At 51.7% G+C, this 22,175-nt stretch overlaps 1 protein-coding gene across 1 annotated transcript in view; it reads left to right on the forward strand.

Annotated features, from left to right (window-relative positions):
• LTBP2 (latent transforming growth factor beta binding protein 2) overlaps nucleotides 1-18,925 on the forward strand; it is a 158,742-nt gene extending 139,817 nt beyond the window's left edge. The window contains exons 19-37 of the mRNA XM_007941368.1: nucleotides 778-897; nucleotides 6,564-6,683; nucleotides 7,655-7,777; nucleotides 7,997-8,122; nucleotides 9,144-9,269; nucleotides 10,013-10,135; nucleotides 10,229-10,354; nucleotides 11,170-11,292; nucleotides 11,957-12,088; nucleotides 12,428-12,553; nucleotides 13,137-13,280; nucleotides 14,243-14,434; nucleotides 14,554-14,637; nucleotides 15,344-15,472; nucleotides 15,771-15,908; nucleotides 16,000-16,167; nucleotides 16,547-16,828; nucleotides 18,181-18,330; nucleotides 18,780-18,925. Coding sequence (XP_007939559.1) covers nucleotides 778-897; nucleotides 6,564-6,683; nucleotides 7,655-7,777; nucleotides 7,997-8,122; nucleotides 9,144-9,269; nucleotides 10,013-10,135; nucleotides 10,229-10,354; nucleotides 11,170-11,292; nucleotides 11,957-12,088; nucleotides 12,428-12,553; nucleotides 13,137-13,280; nucleotides 14,243-14,434; nucleotides 14,554-14,637; nucleotides 15,344-15,472; nucleotides 15,771-15,908; nucleotides 16,000-16,167; nucleotides 16,547-16,828; nucleotides 18,181-18,330; nucleotides 18,780-18,925 — 2,678 coding nt within the window. The remainder of the gene's footprint in view (nucleotides 1-777; nucleotides 898-6,563; nucleotides 6,684-7,654; nucleotides 7,778-7,996; nucleotides 8,123-9,143; nucleotides 9,270-10,012; nucleotides 10,136-10,228; nucleotides 10,355-11,169; nucleotides 11,293-11,956; nucleotides 12,089-12,427; nucleotides 12,554-13,136; nucleotides 13,281-14,242; nucleotides 14,435-14,553; nucleotides 14,638-15,343; nucleotides 15,473-15,770; nucleotides 15,909-15,999; nucleotides 16,168-16,546; nucleotides 16,829-18,180; nucleotides 18,331-18,779) is intronic.
• Nucleotides 18,926-22,175: the final 3,250 nt, after the last annotated feature.

Genomic DNA, 22,175 nt, shown 5'->3' on the forward strand with positions numbered 1-22,175 from the left:
ATTGAAATTCGCATTTCACAGCTATGTGATGATCTGTCTGAAGTGCACCTTTGCATAGTGTGCATAGTGTGAGGAAACCAGTTTTCTTCTTCTCAGAGTGAGACAGTTTTCCCAGCACCAATCATCTGGCCCATTGATCTGATTCTTTATCAAGTTGCCACACGTGGCTCTGCCTCCTAGTTCCCTGTTCTACTTCGTTATGATCAGAGTTTCTCAAAGCAAGGACCGATCGTTTCAGAATTGCGTGGGGAGTTATTAAGATGCAGGTCCCTGGGCCCTCCCAGTCCTGCTGGGTCAGAAGCTCTGGCTGTGGTGCTGGGTCAGAAGCTTTAGATGTGGACCTGGGGATGTGCATTTTCACACATTCGGCCAGCGACTCTGCCATGCGCTGAAGTTTGGTGAAGCACTGCTCAGATAAAAACATTCTCCACAAACAGAAGTATTCTTTGATTCATTCAATAGCACTTATTGAGGTTTTTGTGCTGGGCTTGGGAGACCCTGAAATAAATAAGGCACATTTCCAGACCTGGCAGCAGGGTGAGAGGACAACTGCGAGGGCCAGAAGGGGCCCAAAGAGTAGCCCCCTGGGAAAAAGGAGCTGAGGTTTAGCAGGGGCCTGTGCTAGATCCGTGTCAGCCCTGACATAGGGGCCCTTCCTGCCAATCGTTGCTGCAGCAAGGATGCCTTCCCTGCCTGGCCCTCAGCATGGCCTCTGGAAGGGAAACCAGAATCCCCTCCAGATATGGCCCTGACTCAGGACTTTCTTTTCTTTTGCAGATATAGATGAGTGTGAGCAGCCAGGGGTGTGCACCAGTGGGCAGTGCACCAACACCGAGGGTTCGTACCACTGCGAGTGTGACCAGGGCTACATCATGGTCAGGAAGGGACACTGCCAAGGTAAGGAACAGGAATAGTGAGGGCAGTCTGCCACCTGTCCCATCTCCTGGTCCCTCTTCATGCATTGCTCACCACCAGTTCCTCTGCTAGCATGTCCTCAACTGTGACACTGAGACTGAGCCCATTCCTGTGGATAAAGACATGCCTAGGGATTCCTGAATCCTTCTGTCCCCTCCATGATGCTTTGGGATCCTGTCTGACCCCCTGTGGGCAGGGGACAAGTCATTGCATCTAATGGAGATCCTAAGAACATCCTCTCTGCCTCTGCAGCATCCTCCACCTCTGCCCCATTGCCCTGAAAATGCTGCTCTCCTGGTGTGGCAGAGGAAGAGAGTCTATCTACCTGAAAGTTGCCTGGGTCCTCAGCCTTGACCTTCTTGCTAAAGCGTGTTAGACTGTGAGCTCCTTGAGGGTTGGACCACATCCTTAGACAACCCAGGCATGGACATATGATAAGCACTCACCAATCCTTGTTGAATGATGAAGGAGTGAGTCAACGAATGAATTAGAGAACCTAGATCCTTCCCCTCCCTTTCCCAGGTGCAGCCAAAAGGCAGCTGCCCTGGTGCCACCTGGCTGCCTTACAGACCAGCTGAGCCTGCCATTATCAGCCCAGCTCTGAAAGCCTGTTGGCAGCTCTGCTACCACTGCCCACCTGCCAGCCAGGGGTATCAGGTGCTTGTAGGAGGTCTAGGTAGGTCATGTGCTCCCACGACTGGCTGAGACAGGAATAGATGAGGATAAATCAAAGCTTTCTCTGGAAAGAAACCTTGCCTTGCATCTGAACTTAGGCCCAGACTCATCCCAGCATCCAGGTTTCCCTGGCCAGGACTTAACTGGTTCCAGAGGGCCCTGGAGGTGATGGATGAGCTTGTGCACCTGGGAAGGGAGAGCACCCTTTTACCCACTACTACCAGAGAAGCAGAGACCAGAATCTGGAAGGTTTTAGCAAAGAAGAGGGCTGCAGATACAGCACAGCCTACTCTCTGTCTGACCTCCCTGGTGTGGCCACTGTCTCTGTGCCTCCCTCCTGGTGCTCCCACTTAAAAACTGAGTCCTAGACAGGATCAAAGCCAGAACTCACTCCCCTTTGTCCTTATTAACATGATGGAGACAAGACAGCCTGGTGTTTCCAGGATGAAGGAGTGGGAGGGAGTTAACATTTGATGGAAGTCTGTACTGTGTGCCAGGGGCTGTGCCAGGTACTTGATGAATTACCTAACTTAAGCATCACAAAAACCTTATGCATTTGACATTGGACTTTATTAAAAAGAAAAATAAAACTAACAGAGATGAACCAAGAACATTAAAAACATCTGACTTACGAAATACTTGCTACTCAGTCTATGTTAAGGACACAGGCTCTGACAGAGGCAGGCTTAGATTTAGATAGGGCTCTTATCTCAGCATCTGAAAATGGGGATCATAATGCCCATCTAGGGGAACCCTGGCAGTGTAGTGGTTAAACACTCAGCTGCTAATGAAAGGTTGGTAGTTCAAACCCACTAGCTGCTCTACAAGAGAAAGATATGGCAGTCTGCTTTTATAAAGATTTGCAGCCTTGGAAACCCTAGGAGACAATTCTACTTGGTCCTATAGGGTCACTGTGGGTCGGAATCAATGCTACAATAATGGGTTACATTTTCGTTTTTTCTCAACATGCATTTCAGAGGCTTTTGTGAAAACTGAGTAAGCTAATCTGTACAAAGTGTCGGAATTGTCTCTAGCACATATGGACTCTCAGTAAAGGGTGGTCTTTACTGTTGTACTAATTAACTAATTTCTTCATATTAAGTAGAATTTTTCTATTCTTTTTATGGACCTCATTCTTTTTCATACTTAGACTTTCCCCACACCCCATCCAGTCCTCTGGATTGTCCCCGTCTCTTCCAGAGGAAAAGTCTAGACACACTCCTCAGCTGGGAGGTCAGGCTGAGTTCCTGGCCCAGGGCAGACACTTAGTCTGTTGAAAGAAAGAATGATGTAGTTTGTACACTTCTCCAGGTTTCCATCAGTAACCACAGGCCTGGCCCATCACCCTGGGAGCCCAGTCAATTTCCTCTCTCTCTTTCTTCTTTCTCCAACCAAGAAACCACTCTCTCCACATAAAACTCAAGGTCTGTGGTTAAAGGTCTGGAGAGTAGCCCACCCAACTGTCTCAATGGCATTTCCGTCATAGCAGGACTCTGGGTTCCTATGGACAGGGGTTGGATTCCCCTGCAGACTGCCAGGATCTTTGTTGTCCCCCTCTCCCCATCCAAGGTCACCCAAGTTTCTGGCCCCTGACTGAGCACCCCTACTCCACTCCATGGTTTTACAAGGAACAGAGGTGTTGCCTTTACATTTCCTCCTGCAAAGACTGAAACCCTGGTAAACTGCGGACTCTCCACACTGTACCCACAGCAGATTAGACTGCTTCCTTGGTAACTGTTTCCATGGATCTTTTGGGGTCTCTTCAGCAGCCTTACACCAAGAGGGTGATGGGTGAAGTTTTAGGCACATGATCTTGTTTTTTGATCAGCAAACATTGTTGACTGACATGTGTGTGCCAACCACATGCTGGGGAGATAGCAATAATAACACAGATTGTTCCTGCTCCCAACAACCCACTAATGTGTAGCATAATTTTAGATATACCTCAAACCTTAGACTAGGCAGCAAATCTGCACCTAGTGACTGCTGCCAGTCCAAGCACTGAGATTGGTAGAGCAGCCTCAGGAAATCTGGTCACAGAATCCATTTCATCCAGAATCTTCATCTGGCTCCTTGTGATTGGTTTGGCTAATGGCTGTTATAAACTATCCCATTCAAGAGAGCCCTGCCTTGGTTCAGGTGGAGACTTAGGGCTGCTCTGATGACCTGCCCTCTCCCTGCCACTTGCTAACTAACCTCTCACAACTGCTATTCACTGCCTGGGGCTCTGGGCTGAGGGAGGAAGCTGGTGGTGGTGTGCCAGGATAAGCTGGGTTATGCAGCATTGACAATAATCCCCAGTCTTAGTGAGTTAGAACAGCACAGGTTTATATCTCACCCATGCTACATGTCCATTGTGGGTCAGCTGGGGACCCTGCTTCGTGTTTCCTTACTCCAGAGCCAGCCTCAAGGAAAGCCAATATCTCATATGTGGCCAGTCTCCACAGAAGAAAGAAAAAGCTTTCAGGAAGGTTACACACGATTAAATGCTTTGATCTGTAAATTATACACATCATATCCACTCATCACACATTGGGCAGTACCCACTGCTCAGAAGGAAGATGGGGCAATCTATTTCCGTAGTGATACTTCCTCAGAAACCCAAGGAAGGGTCGCTATGAGTCGGGTCCGACTCGACGGCACATAACAACAACAACAACAGTCCCATGGCCCCACCCAAATACATGGGCCTGAGAAGCCCTAGCCCCATGGCCCACAACATGGGAAGCTGGAACTCTTCAGTGCATAGAATTAGTGACACATGTCTCCTAAATGCCCATCAAAAGACACTTTGTGGACCACCTCCAGAAACTATGCTGGGACAGGGTAAACCTCAGGGCTCCTTGCTCCTGGTAAGCCTTATCTCTTTCCTATGCCACCTGATCCCGGGAAAGAGGCCGAAATATTTCATTTTTTCTCAGCCTAGTTTGAGAAAGATCTTTGCCTCAAACTCCTTTCTCTTTGTCCATGAGCCTCTTTTCCCTGAAACAGAGATTACTTATCCTTCTCAGTGGCTTTGTCCATCCTCCATCCTCCATCGGGCACCTCAGCCACGGCCAACAGGTCATGGCTGCTCTTTCCTGGGTGACTAAAGCGTGTGGTCCTCGTTCCTTCATTCCTTCTGTCTCTGTCTCATTCTCTCCATCTCTGTCTTTAGAGAAACTTTAGAATAGTTCAGCCTGGTAGCACCACAACCCAACTTGGGGCACTTGGCTGCCCTCTCTCCAGAAATGAGCCTTATCTCAGTGTCCCAAGATTGCCCGCCTCTGTCCTGGAGAGTTATGGGTGTCTCCTTGCCAATCCTAGCTGCTTTATGGGATATCTTCCTACCCTGGACCTTCTTAGCACACTGGAAGGTTGCCAAGGTGAAGCTTTAGGCCTGAGAGGGCCTTATTGTTGTTGTTATGTGCCGTCAAGTCGGCCCGCCACCCCTCCTTGGGTTTCCGAGGCAGTATCACTAAGGAAGTAGGACTGCCCAACCTTCCTTCCGAGGAGTAGCTGGTGGGTTTGAACCGCCAGCCGTCTGGTTAGCAGGCAAGTGTCTTAGCCACTATGCTACCAGAGCTCCCAAGAGAGGGCCTTAACTAAGAGAGGGCCTTAGTCCCCTGCAACAGAGGGCTTTGACGTGTCCTGACTCCTGCAGCCCAAACAGCCTCAGGGGGACTATTTGTACCATCAGGTTTGGGGTCTGTATCCTGTTCTGCAGTTGCTAGGGTTTAACCCTTTGCAGAAAGCCTTGGTTCTGACCCTTGGCTCTGCTTCCTGCCTTCCAGAAGTGTGTCGTCCTCTTTTCCTGTGTAGGGACTGGGTAGATCTTTTCCCAAGGCAGTAGAGATCTCACTCTGAAGAAAGAGAATTGCCAGTTTGGGAAGAATAAGTCCTCCTGCTTCCTCTGGAGCTTAGCCAATCTATCTGACATGAGTAGTGACCAGGAGCCGCGGCACTGGGCTCAAAAAAAAAGGAGCTCTGGTGGTGGCATAGTGGACAAGTGGCCAGTCTCCACAGAAGAAAGAAAAAGCACTTGGGAAGGTTACACACGACACTGGACTGGAGGAACCTAATGTCCTCCTGCAGTTCTGACCCAGAGTTCCATCCCTAGGACATGACCTTGCTAACTCAGGCCAGGCCCCCGTGCCTTGGGATGTTTGCCATGATGAACTCCTCAGGATGCCAGTTCTCATCAGGAAGAACATTGTCCTGCAGCTCCTGGGAACAAGACCTCCCACCTCCTTCTCCTTGTCGCTCTCCCAGGACTGGTGTCCTCTCTCTCCCTGGGTTCCCTCTTCCCCTGCCCGCCTAGCTGATGCTCAGGCTCTTCCTTTCTGACGGGCGGCTCTCCAGAATAGGTACCAGGTGCCCTACTAGGTGGAAGAAAGGTCTGTCATCTCTCCAGCAGAGACATCATGCCCACCTCCAGCTCAGAGTCCTCCCTGGCCTCAAGGCTAGTCTCAACCATGTCCAAGATTGAGTCCTCATCCTCAGGCCTCATTTTCTGGTGCTAAGAAACCCATTCTGCCTTTGCTGCTCCTCTGGTAATCTATTCTAAGGCCTCTGACAACAACTCAACTGGTGGCTGGGCCAAGCTCACCCAATCCCAGTAAGAGTTACCACTTATAAAGGACTAGGAGTTCATCAAGGGAGCTAGGAAGGCCCACCCCAGACAGTCCAGCTTACAAAGTAGAACTCTCTAATCCTCCCACAACTACTGGTAACCACAGCCTATTGCACCCACTCAGGGTGTCTCCCTTTCTAATTTTTAAATTCTCTCTTTTGTCTAGGGCAGTGGGTGGGAGGTGGAGCTGATGACCAGGGCTTGGGAACACAGGACAACTCTCACTCTTTCCTATTTTCATCTGCACAGAAACTGACATGTCTCCCCGGCCAAGGGCAGGGTCAAGGATTTGCTTTCTCACAGACCTACCCATGTGCTGTGGTTCCCACGGATGACCCTGGGAGGGGCTGTTATTTTGCAGATATCAACGAATGCCGTCACCCTGGCACCTGCCCTGATGGGAGATGCGTCAATTCCCCCGGCTCCTACACCTGTCTGCCCTGTGAGGAGGGCTACCGGGGTCAGAGCGGGATCTGTGTAGGTGAGGGCTGCTTGCCAACAGCTGTTGGCCTTGGGACCTCTGGTTGAGCCCACACACAGGGAGGGAAAGGGGTGGCCAGAGGGAAGCAGCTTGGAGGTTTGATGGCACACCCAGGTGACGCTGGGCATTAGATGAGTTCTTGCTGCTCTGCCCCCTCAGTCAGCTGCGGTGGGGGCCCTCTCTGCTCCTTGGTCTCATCCATCCAGGAGCTCTACAGCTAAAGGTCCTGGAAGCTTCTGTGGCTGGCCCCTATTGGGTGGGATCCCAGGGAGGAGGAGTCTTCTGCTCCTCTGAGTCTAAACAGCAACATCTAAATAAAGCGCCTTCCTTAACAGTGTTTGCCTCTTCTCTCCAGAGGAGGCTGCATGTCAGCAGTAGGAGTGTTCTGTCCCCTCAGCCCCCACAGGAAGAAAGGCCCAGGACTTACTTAGAATGCTAGGAGGGGCTGAGGTTTGAATAGATGCTTTGAAGATCTGGAGAGGGTGTATGTTTCCCAGGCCCTCCAGACTGCCACTCAGCCACCCAGGCCTGGCCTGGCTTCTCATTGCCCACCCACCTACTGAAGTTGGTTGTTGGGCTGGGAACATAAGATCATACCAGTTTTGTTGGCAGGTAGGAGGCTAGAGAGGTCAGACCCACTGTAAGGTGAGCCCAGGGTCTTGGACACCTAGATGTCCTCAGCCCGCTCAGCTCCAGGGCTGGGGGATCTGGCCTCATTTCCTAGGACATATATAGGGTGCTGTGTGTTACTAGATAGGGTGGAAGTGAGCTTGAGGAGGGAGGGGCAAACTTTCTTGTTGAGGTAGGTGGGGCTAGGAGCAGGAATGAGGGAGCATGGCCTCATAGCCTCCCTAGGGTGGCCTATGGCCATTCTGAAGGCTGGCCTCACAATTGAGATACTCTTAGCCTATTGATCGGGCGCTGCATAAAGGAGAGGAGGCCAGCTGCCATCTTAGACTTCTCTCCCACAGATGTGAATGAGTGTCTGACCCCAGGGGTCTGTGCCCATGGAAAGTGCGTCAACCTGGATGGCTCCTTTAGATGCTCTTGTGAACAGGGTTACGAGGTCACCTCAGATGAGAAGGGCTGCCAAGGTACAAAGAACTGAAGCCTCCTTCCTCCTCCAGAGCCCTTCCTCTACCCACCCTACCCCCACCAACCCACTGGTGGTCCCATATCACTAACCATGCTGACCCAACACATTCTTGCTGAGTCGTGTCCTTTCCCTGCCCCTGCCTGCCTGTCAGTCTCTGGCTGGCCTGGGTGACTGTCCTATAGAAAGCACCCCCACAGAACCCAATGGCCCATTTCAGATGTCAATGAGTGTGCCAGCCGGACTGCATGCCCCACTGGCCTCTGCCTCAACACCGAGGGCTCCTTTGCCTGTTCAGCCTGTGAGAGCGGGTACTGGGTGAATGAAGACGGCACTGCTTGTGAAGGTGATTCTGGGGTAGGGTGGGGTGGGGTGGGAGAGGAAGCAGCAGACAATACAGGCCTTTGCAACTCCCAGAAACGCTCTATTTGTCTCCCAGCTTTGGGCTGGCTAGACATTAAAGCCACCCGGACATTCAGGCCATCCCTGAAGCTGAAAGTCTCCAAGTTGGCCTGGAGAAGCCTATAAATGGATTTGGCCCAGTAGTAAAACCAAAAACCAAACCCCCTGCCATGGAGTCGATTCCAACTTACAGAGACCCCCATTCAGTTTCTAAGGCTATAAATCTTTACGGAAGTAGATTGCCCCATGTTCCTTCTGCGGATTGGCTGGTGGGTTTGAACTGCTGATCTTCTGATTAGCAGCCAGATGCCTTATCCACTACGCCACTCAGAGGTAGATGACCCAATAAGCAAGGTAGGCATGGGTTTGCTTGTGCTTACTTATTAATCTGTAGCAAAACAATTTCACATTTCACAGATGTGGTAAAAACTTGTGACACTATTCACTCAGATTAAAAAAACACAAGTAAGCCTGTGCTTACTTTGCTACTGGGTACTATGTTCTTGTCAGGGATTATGAACTTGAAGAGGCTTTGATTCTGTAGGAAGGTGCTTATGGAGCTGAGAGAGAGGAATAGAAACCAGCCATGCCTAGGGGCAGAATCTTGGATGGGGTGAAAAAATAAACTTGTTCACTACAGATTAATAAGTAAGCACAAGTAAGCCTGTGCTTACCTTGCTTGTTGGATAATCCGACACTGACTTGGCCCCAAGAAGAGCTGCCAGGATCAGAATCTCCAAGTTCAGAAGTGGGGATGGGAGGAAAGGGGAGTCACAGAGGCAAGAGGAGATTCCAGACAGGGGATGCGGGGGTTGCCTTATGGAAGCCTACAGCCAGGGCCTGCCCTTCCCCTGCCGAAGGGTGTCCTGCAAGCTCAGAGGGAGGCCAGGGAGTGGTGAGGTTCCCGGGCGGGGTTGGGGGAGCCCTTCCAGGTCCCTGGGTGACTGGCTGTCTGACTGCCCCAGACCTGGACGAGTGTGCCTTTCCGGGAGTCTGCCCCTCAGGAGTCTGCAGCAACACAGTGGGCTCCTTCACCTGTAAAGGCTGTGATGAAGGCTACCGGCCCAGCCCCCTGGGCCACACCTGTGAAGGTAAGAGACCTCTGCTGGGTGGGGAGAGGGCACATGGGGACCTGGGAGGTTCACCTGTCACCCTTTGAGAGGGACACATAGGTGGGCCCCCTACCCCAATGGCTACTGCAGACCTGGGTCTCCAGAACCAAGTTCACAAACTTCAGAGTAGGTCAGCATCACTGGATGCTGGTTAGACATGCAGCTTCCTGGGCCTGGGCCAGACCCACTAGATCACACTCTGGAGAGTAGCTGTGGAATCTGTTTTTCTAACAAGCTTTTCAGATGTTCCTGGGGAGAATGTGTGCTGGGGCTATATTTTGAGGTGGTACACAGTGGCCTGTGTATCAGGCAATATGAAGACCAACTTTAAGAAAGTTAAGAAACCTGTTTCTTTGAATCTCTTTCCTTGGTTTATTTAGCACTTGTCTTCCCATTGCTTCTCAGTAAAATCTCAGCCATCTCAGCCATAAGAGCAGCAAGGTTTGACTACCCAAGGCCAGGGTTGCTGGAGAGGCCAAGTGTCCCCACGGTGGGCAGAAGGCCAGCTGAGGCAGGAGCTGGGTGGAGGTGCCCGACTGCCAAGCTGCCAGGCCAGCCAGCCTCCTGGAAGGCTCCCTCACCAGCTTCTCTCAGCTTCGTGAGGGGATGATGCCCCTCTGGGTCCAGTCTCCTCAGGGAGTGAGGTCCTCTGGAGATCTCCTTGGTTCCCACCTTGGGAGGTGCTGCCATCAGCTGCCTTACTCCCCTGTGTGACCCTGCAGATGTGGATGAGTGTGAAGACCCCCAAAGCAGTTGCCTGGGAGGCGAGTGCAGGAACGTGGTCGGTTCTTACCAATGCCTCTGCCCCCGAGGCTTCCAGCTTGTCAATGGCACCTTGTGTGAGGGTAAGTGGCCCCCCCACCCTGGAATGAGGAGCAGTGAGTGTATGAGAGGTGGAGTTGTCCCCAGCAGCTACTATACCCATCTTCTCACTGCAGACGTGGATGAGTGCATGGGAGAGGAGTATTGTGCACCACGCGGCGAGTGCCTCAATAGCCACGGGTCCTTCTTCTGTCTCTGTGCACCCGGCTTTGCCAGCGCTGCAGGGGACACAAGCTGCGAGGGTGAGAAGCCAGCATGTCCCTTGGTTAGCAGTAGGGGGTGCTAGAGGCTATGTCTGGAGTAAAAGCTATAATTGGCTGTAGTCTAAAAAAAAAAAAAACCTCACTGACCATCAAGTTGATGGGACTCATGGCAACCCCTCGGGTTTTCCAGGACATATCCATATGGAAGTAGATTGCCCAATCTTCCTTCCAAGGAGTGGCTGGTGGTTCAGCCTGGTTCTGGTTAGCAGTCAAATGCCTTAGGCACTACGCCACCAGAGCTTCTGGTTGCCATGTATTTGATTTTAATCACTTGGTGATACAAACTGTTAATGAACTGCTGCTAATCAAAAAGGTTAGTGGTTCAAACCACCCAGAGGCACCTTGGAAGAAAGGCCTGGTGATCTCCTTCCAGAAAATCAGCCATTGAAAACCTGTGGAGCACAGTTCTGCCCTGACCTGGGATCACCAGGAGTCAGAGTTGACTTGGCATCTGGTTTTACTGGTTTACAGAGATAGAACGCTTGTGGCCCCACCCAGGGACAGGAGGCTGAGAAGTTGGGTGGGAGTGATGAAAGGGAGCTAAGTGTTCAGGGAGGGACTCAGGCCTTCACCAAGGCCTCTGAGTGAGGTCTCTGCAGAGATGAGTCCTCTCTGAAGGCCCTTCTCTCTCCCCTAACAGAGCCCCAGTTCGGGTGTCCCTCTCCCCAGCCTGGTTTTGGCTTCTAGCTCTGGGCTCCCCCGCTCATCTGACCCTTTCTTGCCCTGAGCATCTCTGGCCTCCCACGGGCTTCTTGGGGCCCACCACTGGGCCTGCTGACAACCTTCTCTTCTAGATGTGGACGAGTGTGCAGAAACAGACCGGTGTCTGGGAGGGCGCTGTGTCAACACCGATGGCTCCTTCGACTGTCTGTGCGAGACTGGCTTCCAGGCCTCCCCAGAGAGTGGGGAGTGCGTGGGTAAGGGCTTGGGGGAGTGGACAGGGGCTGCCCCACCTCCACCTTGGCTTGCCTTGGCTCCCTGGAGAAGGACCTGCAGCTTCCCAGGAAACAGAGTACTTTCCACAGATGAATCATCCAGTGGACAGTGTTTTTGAGCCTCTGCTGGCTCAGGGATTGTCTGCAGGCCCCAAGATGAATACCCTCGTGATCCTCGTGCAGGGAGAGTGTGTAACTCATTTGAAAAGCCAAACTGATTCCAATAGACATTTATCAAACACCTGCTGGGTTTTTGCCAGGACAAATAAGACACTTGTGAAGAATCTTGACATTGAGCAAGGGAGACAGCGGAGGACAACCCTGTAATACACTGCAGTGAAGGCTTGACATAAAGAGAAAAATAATGTGCTTGGTACAGGGCAAGTGGGGTGCAGGAATAGGAGTCGCCAAAAGCTCGGAGCTCAGTGCTTTCCTAGGTAGCACATAGTTCTCTTCCTAGATGCTCAACCCTGCTGGGTCAAGGACAGTGACCCTGAACCTCACATTCTGGGGTTGAGATGAGCCCAGTGATTTGGAACTGATCAAGGACCCCGAGGTTGCAGGCTGTGACCTTGTAATACGAGACAGGCAGGGCCAGAGCAGTGACCTGTCCCATCTCTGCCCTCTCTCATGGCTCTGGGGACAGATATTGACGAGTGTGAGGACTACGGTGACTCGGTGTGTGGAGCCTGGAGGTGTGAGAACAGCCCTGGCTCCTTCCGCTGTGTCCTGGGCTGCCAGCCAGGTTTCCACATGACCCCAACCGGAGACTGCATTGGTGAGTTGGGGGGTGGGGGTTGGGGGGTGGAAGAGTCAGAGATGGGAGGGTTGAGGACACCCGCTTTTCTTGGATTGATATAGAAACTCTATTTTCTCCGAAAGACACAATGTTTGTAGCTGTTTGAAGTTTGTATATTTTCCGTACTGGAGAACTTACACAAAATTGAAGAGGAATGTTAATGTTTGAGTTTTCTCATCCTGTGTTGAGAGGTTGTGTTTTGCAGATCTTGGTGTTAATGGACCAAATAAATAAATAAATATTCCCAGTAGAGAGAGGTGGGGGGTGGGGAGAGCAGAGAGAGAGAAGCCCTACCCTCTGGTCTCCACTGTCCCACAGATATAGACGAGTGTGCCAATGACACTGTGTGTGGGAGCCATGGCTTCTGTGACAACTCTGATGGGTCCTTCCGCTGCCTCTGTGACCAAGGCTTCGAGACCTCGCCTTCGGGCTGGGACTGTGTTGGTGAGAGGTTTGTGGGCTACCAGGTTCTGGGCCAGGGACGGAAAGGCCCTTGGGCACATTCCCATCTCCACAGACCTTGGCCATCCTGGGTGGAGACCTGAGGCCCATCTCCTGAAATGTTCATGGTCACATGGCTCCATAATACGTCCCCATAGAGTGGACAAGGAAGCCTTCAAGAGGGAGATTTTACCTCCATCCTACAGCCAGCCCCTTGGCCAGCTGGTAGGGGAAGCTTCTAGCAGCAGGGGGAGCAAGTGCATTAGTGAAGGTCCCACCCTTCTCTAGAGACCCCAGGGTTTCAAGAGGTACAAATTTTGGAGAATGTGCACAGAGGGAGTGAGCCTTCCTCTCTGTCCGCTGTGCTGACCTCTTTCTCTGCCACGCTCCTCATTCTCTCCCCCTTCCGCTGCCCTCTGTTTATCTTTTCCTTCTCCCTGCTGATTCATACCCACTTTTGCTTCTTTCAAAGTCCAGCCTGGTTTTCTTTCTTTGGAGGGATGAGATGAGGGCTTGCCTGCTGGGCTGGAGTCAGGGGCCTGGGCTGCCTCTTCTCCGCCCACGAGCCTGTCCTCATGCCTGGCAGACGTGAACGAGTGTGAGCTCATGCTGGCCGTGTGTGGGGCTGCATTCTGTGAGAACGTGGAGGGCTCCTTCCTGTGCCTCTGTGCCAGTGACCTTGAAGAGTATGATGCTCAGGAAGGGCGCTGCCGTCCCCGGGCAGCTGCAGGTGAGGCCCGGGACACTCATGGTGATCCTCCCCATCCCCCATCAACATCCATGACAGCCCTACTGCTGGCTTATAAAGCATCTCTGTGGCCCCAGCCACCAGCTCCTCACAACCTCGACCTGTGAGGCAGGCTGGGCAGGACACGAGGGAGCCTGGACAGGACCTAGGGCAATGTGGGAGGGGTGCATCCCAGGAATGGAACCTGGAGGGCCATGGAGTCTGAGAGTGTGGCAAATATTAAAACAAGAGCCAGGGAATGTCTGGGCGATGGCGGAATGTCTGTGACAACCCCAAAGGGGGCTCTGAAGCTGACTTAGGGTGGCCCCAGGAATGGCATATTGATCTATGGAGGAACCCAGAATCCATAATCCACCAACCCCTAGGAGTCCTCTGGATGAGGGAAGCTACACTAAGCTGGGCTCTCCTCATCCTATTCCATCCCAAAGCCACTGAGCTCAGCCGCTCACCCCAGCTGGGCAACGCCCTACCTGGCCTTTACTAGGGCAAAAGGAGGCCACACAACCACCTTTATGGCAAGTGGGACTCAGCTCAGTCACAGAAGGTGAAAGGGGACCTAGAACAAGGAAGGGTAGTAAGTGGGAGAGAAGAATAGAATAGAAGGCTGCCCAGAGGAATGTCAGGACAGGGGGTACCCACTATAGGGCAGGAAGGCAGTGTAGCATACTGGAAAGAGCAGGGGCTTGGCATCAGAGGAAATGGGTTCAAATCCCTGCTACATCACTTAGTAGCTGTGTGTCTGTGGCAAGTCACTTAGCTTTCTAAGTCTCAATGTCCTATCCATAGAGGGAGATGATAATAATAACAGCTACCCCATTCCGTGAGATAATATCAATAAAAACATCTTGTAAACTGTGAAATACTGTATAAATGTTAAATTTAAAAATTAAAGTCAAGGGCTGGGGTGGCTCGGAGGGCCATGAGCAGACAGTAATCACACACAGGTCAGAGTGTCCTCGAGGCGCCGACGGTGGATCACCTCACGGGCCCTGTCCGCATGGAATGCTATTCTAGACAGAAGGGCCGGCCTCCCTGCTCCAGCGTCCTGGGCCGCAACACCACGCAGGCTGAGTGCTGCTGTACCCAGGGCACCAGCTGGGGAGACGCGTGTGAGCTCTGCCCATCCGAGGACTCAGGTAAGGCCTCCAAGGTCCCCAGTCCTAAAGGTCAGCTCTGCAAGGTGACGCTAAAAGGAGGGGAGAGGGGAAGGATGGCAGAGCCCTTTCCTCTCTGAACTGGCTGCCCCCCTACACAGTGGAATTCAGCGAGATCTGCCCCAGTGGTAAAGGCTATATCCCTGTGGAAGGAGCCTGGATGTTTGGACAGACCACGTACACAGGTAACCTCCCTGCACGCCCTCACCCCACCCTATTCACTCGGGCAGGCCCCAGCCTAATCCTCCAGGAGGCCCCTAGGGAAGCTCTGGATCCAGTCCGGCTTTCAATCCTTTCTGGTCTGGGATTGACCCCTTGCAGATTTTTAGCTCAAAGTTCTGAACCAAGCTCTTCCTGGAGTGCCCAGACAAGCCTTACCCCACTTTTCCCTGGAGGAAAGTCTCTATAATTAAACTATGATGCTTTGACTCTAATCCTCTGCTTCATGTGGGCACAGGGACATAGTGGAGAGTAGTGCTGGACAGAGGCCAGAGACATCTGCTTTTCTCCCCTGCCCCATTTATGAAACTAGAACCTTGGGGAGCCCATTCTCACAGTGAGGTGGCTCAAGTGGCCCCTCAATGCCCTAGTCCACAAGCTGGAGAAAGAAATAGAAGTAGCTTTCCTTGAGGGCTTGCTCTATGCCAAGCACTATTTTAAGCACCTTTCACACATTAAAACCATTTAATCCTCATTACAACTGTAAGAGGTAAGTATCAAAATGCACATTTTATAGGTAGGAAACTGAGGCAAGGAGAACTTAAGCAACTTGCCCAAAGTCACTCAACTAGGAAGTATCAGAGCTGGGCCTCAAACCCAGAGAGTCTGGCTTGGAGTTCTCAGGCTTATACCGCTTCTCAACTTCCCCTCAGTCAGCTCTGCCTCCCACAGATGCCAACGAGTGTGTGATGTTTGGGCCGGATCTCTGCCCGAATGGCCAGTGCCTCAATGCGGTGCCCAGCTACATCTGCCTGTGTGATCCTGGCTACCGCTACGATGCCCCCAGCAAGAAGTGTGAGGGTGAGAGCACACTGCCCTCCCCCCCCCCACCACCATCCAGTCATATTCCTGGGGAAGATGCCCACTGTGAGAGACAGGTCTGAGGTGAGGGGAGCCATGGAGCTGTGAGGATTGTATGCGGGGACCTGATAGAAAGGCATCCTTGGGGAGGGACCTCCCAGGCTGGGCTAAGGCTGGTGGGGCTGCTATACTTCCTCATCGGTCACAAGAGAACCCCGTTCCATGAAGGTGGTCAGTGGGGGGTCAGTTGCCTTGGCACTGCTGCCATTGCTGCTCCTCCTCCTGCCTGTCACCGCAGATCTTGATGAGTGCCAGGCCATGGCCTGTGAGGATGGCGAGTGTGTGAACACGGAAGGCTCCTTCCACTGCTTCTGCAGCCCGCCCCTCATCCTGGACCCCAGCCGGCAGCGCTGTGTGAATGGCACCGGCAGTGCGGGTGAGTGGACCTGGGTCGGCGGGGCAGCAGAGGGAATGGACATGGGCCTGGGGGGGGGGGTGTCACATGCCCCTGTGCCCTGTGCTTCCAGATGACCTCCCTGACCACGATATTCACATGGACATCTGCTGGAAAAAAGTCACCAATTACGTGTGCAGCCAACCCCTACGTGGGCACCGCACCACCTACACGGAATGCTGCTGCCAGGACGGCGAGGCCTGGAGCCAGCAGTGTGCCCTGTGCCCTCCTAGGAGCTCTGGTGTGCCTGGGGTGAAGGGCTGGGGGGATAGCCACAGGGCTGGGCTGGGCCCTGGGCTCGGGAGATGCCCTTCCCTTGGAAGATGGAGATTTAGACACAAAGAGTAGGGCAGTCACAGTGGGGCCCCTGTCTTGATCCCTCTGATTTGGAAACAAAGTGGAGGGGAGGGAAGCACTCTCAGGAACTCCTAGAGGAGTGTGGCGGAAGACACGGATATGAACCACTGCTCTCTTAACGTAACCTGGACTGTCCCACCTGCTGCTTACTGTCTGCCATCACGTTCCCTCTTTCCCAGGGGAAGGTAAGCCCAGGAAACAGCCAACTAGGCTGTAGCTCCTAGGAGTTGGGGCCCAGTGTCTTTCTCCTTCCTCCCTGACAGAGGTCTACGCTCAGCTGTGCAATGTGGCCCGAATCGAGGCAGAGCGGGAGGCTGGGGTCCACTTCCGGCCAGGCTATGAGTACGGCCCTGGGCCTGACGATCTGCATTACAGCGTCTATGGCCCCGACGGGGTTCCCTTCTACAACTACCTGGGGCCCGAGGACAACATCCCTGAGCCACCCGTCCCCAACACGGCCAGCCACCCAGGGGACCACACAGCCATCCTTGAATCTCCCCTGCAGCCTCCAGAAGCCCAGCCCCACTACGTGGCCAGCTATCCAGGTCTGTGTTGCTCTGTGTGCCAGTAGGAGAGGAGGGCACTGGGAGGGTTTGTTTCCTTTTCCTCCACCTGGAGGAGTCGTGTTACCAGCAGGCTGAGGGTGAGGAAGGGAAGACCACCACGCCTGATGTTCCCTCCCGGGTCACTCAGGGAAATGCCCCAGTCAGACTTGCCGGCTCCCCGTGAACTGGCACAGGAGCAAAGCCCCTGCGAGCTTCCCTGTGGGAGTCGAGAGAACGAGGGAAACCAGGTACATTCTGGGTCTGTTCTTTTTCATTTGGTTAATAAGTGACCCTCCATACCACTTAGAATATGAGGAATTAACCTGTTCTAAGGAAACCCAGCATTCAAACTTGTGACCTAGAATGGAAATTAGGGCTTTCTAATCACTTTTGGGAGCTCTGGTAGCGTAGAGCCTAAGGTGCTTGACTGCTAACCAGAAGGCTGGAGGTTCAAACCCACCAGCCACTCCTCGGAAGGAAGATGGGGCAATCTACTTCCGTAGTGATACTGCCTCGGAAACCCAAGGAGGGGTCGCTATGAGTTGGGTCCGACTTGACGGCACATACAACAACAACAACAACAAATCACTTTAAGGGAGCTCTGGTAGTGCAGTGCCTAAAGCACTTGACTGCTAACCAGAAGGCTGGCGGTTCAAACCCACCAGCCACTCCTTGGAAGGAAGATAGGGCAATCTACTTACATAGTGATACTGCCTCGGAAACCCAAGGAGAGGTCGCTATGAGTCAGGTCTGACTCAACGGCACATAACAACAATCACTTTAAGGGAGCTCTGATGGTGTAGTGCCTAAGGCAATTTGACTGCTAACCAGAAGGCTGGTAGTTCAAACCCACCAGCCACTCCTGGGAGGGAAGACTGGGCAATCTACTTCTGTAGAGATACCACCTCAGAAACCCAAGGAGGGGGTCGCTATAAGTTGGACGGCAATGAGTTTGGGGTTTTTCGGTTGAATCACTTTAAAAGGCCTGTTGTGGTTGCTCAGTTGTAAACTATAACAACCCCAGTCCTGAGGACTTAGATTCTAATGAGGAGATCAGGTCAGGCCAGACACTTGTGCAATGGACAGGATTTGCCAACAACCCCCACCAAGGCGCCCCATAAAACCAAAAACTACAGAAAGGCAGCCGCCCTGCCATTGTGAAAGCAGAGTCCCAGAGTCCCAACCTGCCTGAGAGCTGGCACGTGTCCCCCACGGGAAATGGGACACTGATTTTAGAGCATTATGTTTCATTTTAGCACCTTTCTGTGAGAGCAACCTGGCCAAGGGGGGCTGGAGAGATCAGAGTGACTCTTAAGGCCCCGGCTTCCCTCTCTATGACTTCCTCCCACCAGAGCACCAGGCCGGCTTCGAAGGGCTCCAGGCCGAGGAGTGTGGCATCCTGAACGGCTGTGAGAACGGCCGCTGTGTGCGCGTGCGCGAGGGCTACACCTGCGACTGCTTCGAGGGCTTCCAGCTGGACACAGCACACATGGCCTGCGTGGGTGAGTTTACGGGCTGAGGAGCAGGACGGCTCTGCTGTGTGCGTGGAGAAGGCCAAGCTGGCGCTCTGCTCACGTGCAAGTGCCCTACTGAACTTAGGACAGCTGGAAAGCCCACTGCTGCCCCCTAGTGGGACTTTCTAGTATCACACCTGAGGGACAAAAAGCTCAGAGAAGGTCTGTGTTTAGAAAGCCCTCCCATGGAGATTCCTAGACAGATGACAGGGAAGGAAGGACAAGACAGCATGGTGTCTCCTGGGCACAGTGTGAGCTCACACCCACCTGCTCTGTGTTCCTCAGTTGCTTAGTTTGGGGAAGTGACTTCAGCCTTGGCTGCCACCCCTAGGAGTCAACTGCAGGGCAGAGGCCAGGACTTGTTCCCAGAGGGGCAGAGATAGCAGGCCAGAGGCTCCCAGGCGCCCTACAGCTCTCCCGCCTTCCCTTCCTCCTAGATGTGGATGAATGTGAGGACCTGAATGGGCCTGCTGCGCTCTGTGCCCACGGTCACTGCGAGAACACAGAGGGCTCCTACCGCTGCCACTGCTCCCCAGGTTACGTGGCCAAGACAGACCCCCCACATTGTGCTGCCAAGGAGTAGCAGTGAGGGGTGTGGACAGCTACCTGGAAATGGCTCCCAGCCACAGATGGGAGCCTTGAGGATGCTTTCCTAGTTGGGAAGACACCATGATGATGTCAGGCAGGATGCCCTGGGTCCAGCCCCCAGCCAGCCTTGCCCACTTTTCATCTCTCAGCCTAGGTTCTGGCTATGAGCTTCCACCACTGCCTCCATGCCACCATGTTCTTGCTTGGCTCCAACACCACCAAATGCTTTAATGCTTCAGCCTTTGGCTGTGAGGCTCAGTCCACCGCCTGTCCTGGCCTTGCTATGGAACACTTACCAAAGGATGGCCCTCAGCTCCCCCCTCAAGCTGTGCAGATGGGCAAGGTCCTTCTGCCTCACACTGCAGATACCCCTGTCCAGGCGTGATTCACATGTCATCCTGATGACTGGGACAGAGGCTACATCTGCCCTGGGATGGTCCTTCAGAATGTGTGGAGCAAGGGAGGGTCAGGGGGAGTTTGGGGAGTAACCCCAATGCCCCTCCCAAGAAGCATCATTCACAGCCACTCAGCCAGTCTGGCCTAGGCCCTAGATGTGCTTTTTGCCACATCTCCATCCTGTAGCCAATTCTGTGGCCCCAGGGAGGGGCAGAAGAGCCCCTCATCTTAGAGAAGCAAGACTGATACTAGCTTGCTGATAGTAAAAGACACCAGGAGAAGGGGCAAGGAGGCCAAGAAAGAAGCAAGAAGGCAATATGAAAGTATGGGGAGTCAATAAGAAAGGGAGAGCCAGTGCTTGACACAAGCCCAAAGAAAATATTCAGTACCTTTGGATAAATAAATACTCAGAGTCTACCAGGCAATAGCCCCTGTGCACCAGCAGCAAGGGCTGCCACAAGCCAGAGTGCCCATCTCCAAAGACTTTTATTAAATGTACATCACTTCTTACAGGAACCAGGTCTCTCCTGTGCTCCCCTTTCGTGGAAACCAGTTTGATATGCTCAAAATAAAAAGGTCTGTTTTCTAGCTGGTAGAATAGTGTGGTCTTGTTTTGGGGAAGGCAGATGTCCAATGTTGTCTTTTGTCTCTGCTCAGAAACCTCTGCCCTTTCCCCTTTCATGGGATGGATGGTTGGTATCCCTCTGAGTTTACAAGGAGAGACCTAGCTCCAACCCAGGGTAGCTGGGAGTTGAGAACCATCGTGGAATAAATAAATGCACATTTGGGCTCTTTTGATCTTGTTTTTATTTCATATTAGACCAAATTTGCTTAGCATTCTGGTTACATCTAAATATTAGAGATGAGCCTGTGCTTAACCCTTATCAGCTCTACTCATATCGTATGGATTGTGTTCCATGGAAAAAAGTTCTTTACTATCCCAGACAAAGCTCTGATGAATGGCAGTCAGTGAAGAAGGTTCATGTGGCTGGAGACAAGGAGGTGAACCACTACTCTCTTCACTCAATCTGTGCTGTCCTACCTGCTGCTCTGTCAGCCATCACATAATTTATTGAATGCTTGCTATGTGCTAAGCATGTGCTGAATGTGTACATAAATTTCATTTACTCACCCAACAATCCTACTTAGTTATTTTTATTCCTAATTTATGGATGAGGAAACTGAGACACAGAAAGACTCAATAATTTGCCCTAGGTCACTATGGTAGTTGAGGTATTTTTAGCAGACAGAAATGGTTCTTAAACATATAAAAATAGTTTGACCTTCATTCATAACAAGAGAAATGCACCTTTATACCACACTGAGTCACTAGGTTTGAGGGCTTAGGACCATAGTCTCAGGGGACATCTAGGTCAATTGGCATAACAGTCCATCAAAGCAATGTTCTACATCCTAGTGTGGTAAGAAGTGACTGGGATCTTAAAAGCTTGTGAGTGGCCATCTAAGATACAACTATAGGTCTCTTTCCATCTGGAGCAAAGAAGAGTAAAGAAAATCAAAGGAAACAATTAGTCCAAAGGACTAATGAACCACATGAACGGTAGTCTCCACTAGCCAGAGACCAGAACTACATGGTGCCCGGCGACCATGACCAACTGCGCTTATCAGGATTACAACAGAAGATCCTGGACAGAGTCGGAGAAAATTTACAAAATTCAAAATCATAAAAAAGACCAGACTTACTAGTTTGATAAACTGGTGGAACTTCTAAGTCTATGGCCCTTAGACACCCTTCAAACCTGGAACTACCCACTCCTAGAGATCATCTTCCAGCCAAACAATAGGCCTATGAAGTGAACAGTTACACCTGTGAGGAATGTGCTTCTCAGAACCAACCAACCATGAGGCCAAAAGGGCAGCATTTGCCTACAAAGTTCAGAAGGCAAGAAGGGGCAGGAGAGATAAGCAAATGGAAACAGGGAACCCAGGAAGTGCTGTTACATTGAGGGGATTACAACTAATGCCAGGAAACAATGCATATAAATTGTTGAATGGGAAATTAATTTGCTCTGTAAACTTTCACCCAAACACAATAAAATGCTTGGGGTGGGGAGGCACACTGATCCTGTGTTTTAAAGATCAAAGATTAAAAAGTTTGATAAGACTAGTTGGGAAGCATTTGGGGAAAAAGGCACTCTCATAGCTGAGAGCTGATACATTGGTACAGTCTCTGAAGGGGACAATATGATAATGTCTTCCACAATTATAAAAGCACTTTCTTTTTGATCCAGGAATTCCACTTGAATGAATTGAACCCTCAAATATATTCTCACCAAGTATAAAAGAAACATGTAAGAGGTTATTCATCACAGTATTATTTGCAACAGCAAAAGGTTGGAAACAGTGGATTGCTATAAAACCTCAAAAAACAAAACCCACTGCCTTAGAGTCAGTTCTGACTCATAGCAACCCTATGGGACAGAGAACTGTCATAAAGCTTCTAGGGCTACCATCTTTACAGAAGCAGATCACCACATCTTTCTCCCATGGAGTGGCAGGTGGGTTCAAACTGCATACCTTTTGGTTAGCAACTTCGCATTTAATCACTGTGCCACCAGAGCTCCTTATGAACCACTAAAGGTCACTCAATGAAATAAAATTCAAAAGCTGCTTTAAACGCCTTGATAGGAAGAATACCCAAGAGACTGGGGGCGAGGGGCGAGGGTGTACAACAGTGTGTCATATGCTATTTGTCTAAAGCAAGCAGGAAGCAAGGTAGATAGCTAACATCCTCTCTGCTCCCCTTACACCACACATTTCAGAGAACTTCTTACCATTCCCCAGATAACCTGCCCACCTTCCAACCCCTGCCTTCTTGCTCGCCTTTG

The sequence above is a fragment of the Orycteropus afer genome, unplaced genomic scaffold, assembly GCF_000298275.1.
Source record: "Orycteropus afer afer isolate SDZICR_OR568_19922 unplaced genomic scaffold, OryAfe1.0 scaffold00079, whole genome shotgun sequence".
In the NCBI taxonomy this organism is placed as follows: domain Eukaryota; kingdom Metazoa; phylum Chordata; class Mammalia; order Tubulidentata; family Orycteropodidae; genus Orycteropus; species Orycteropus afer.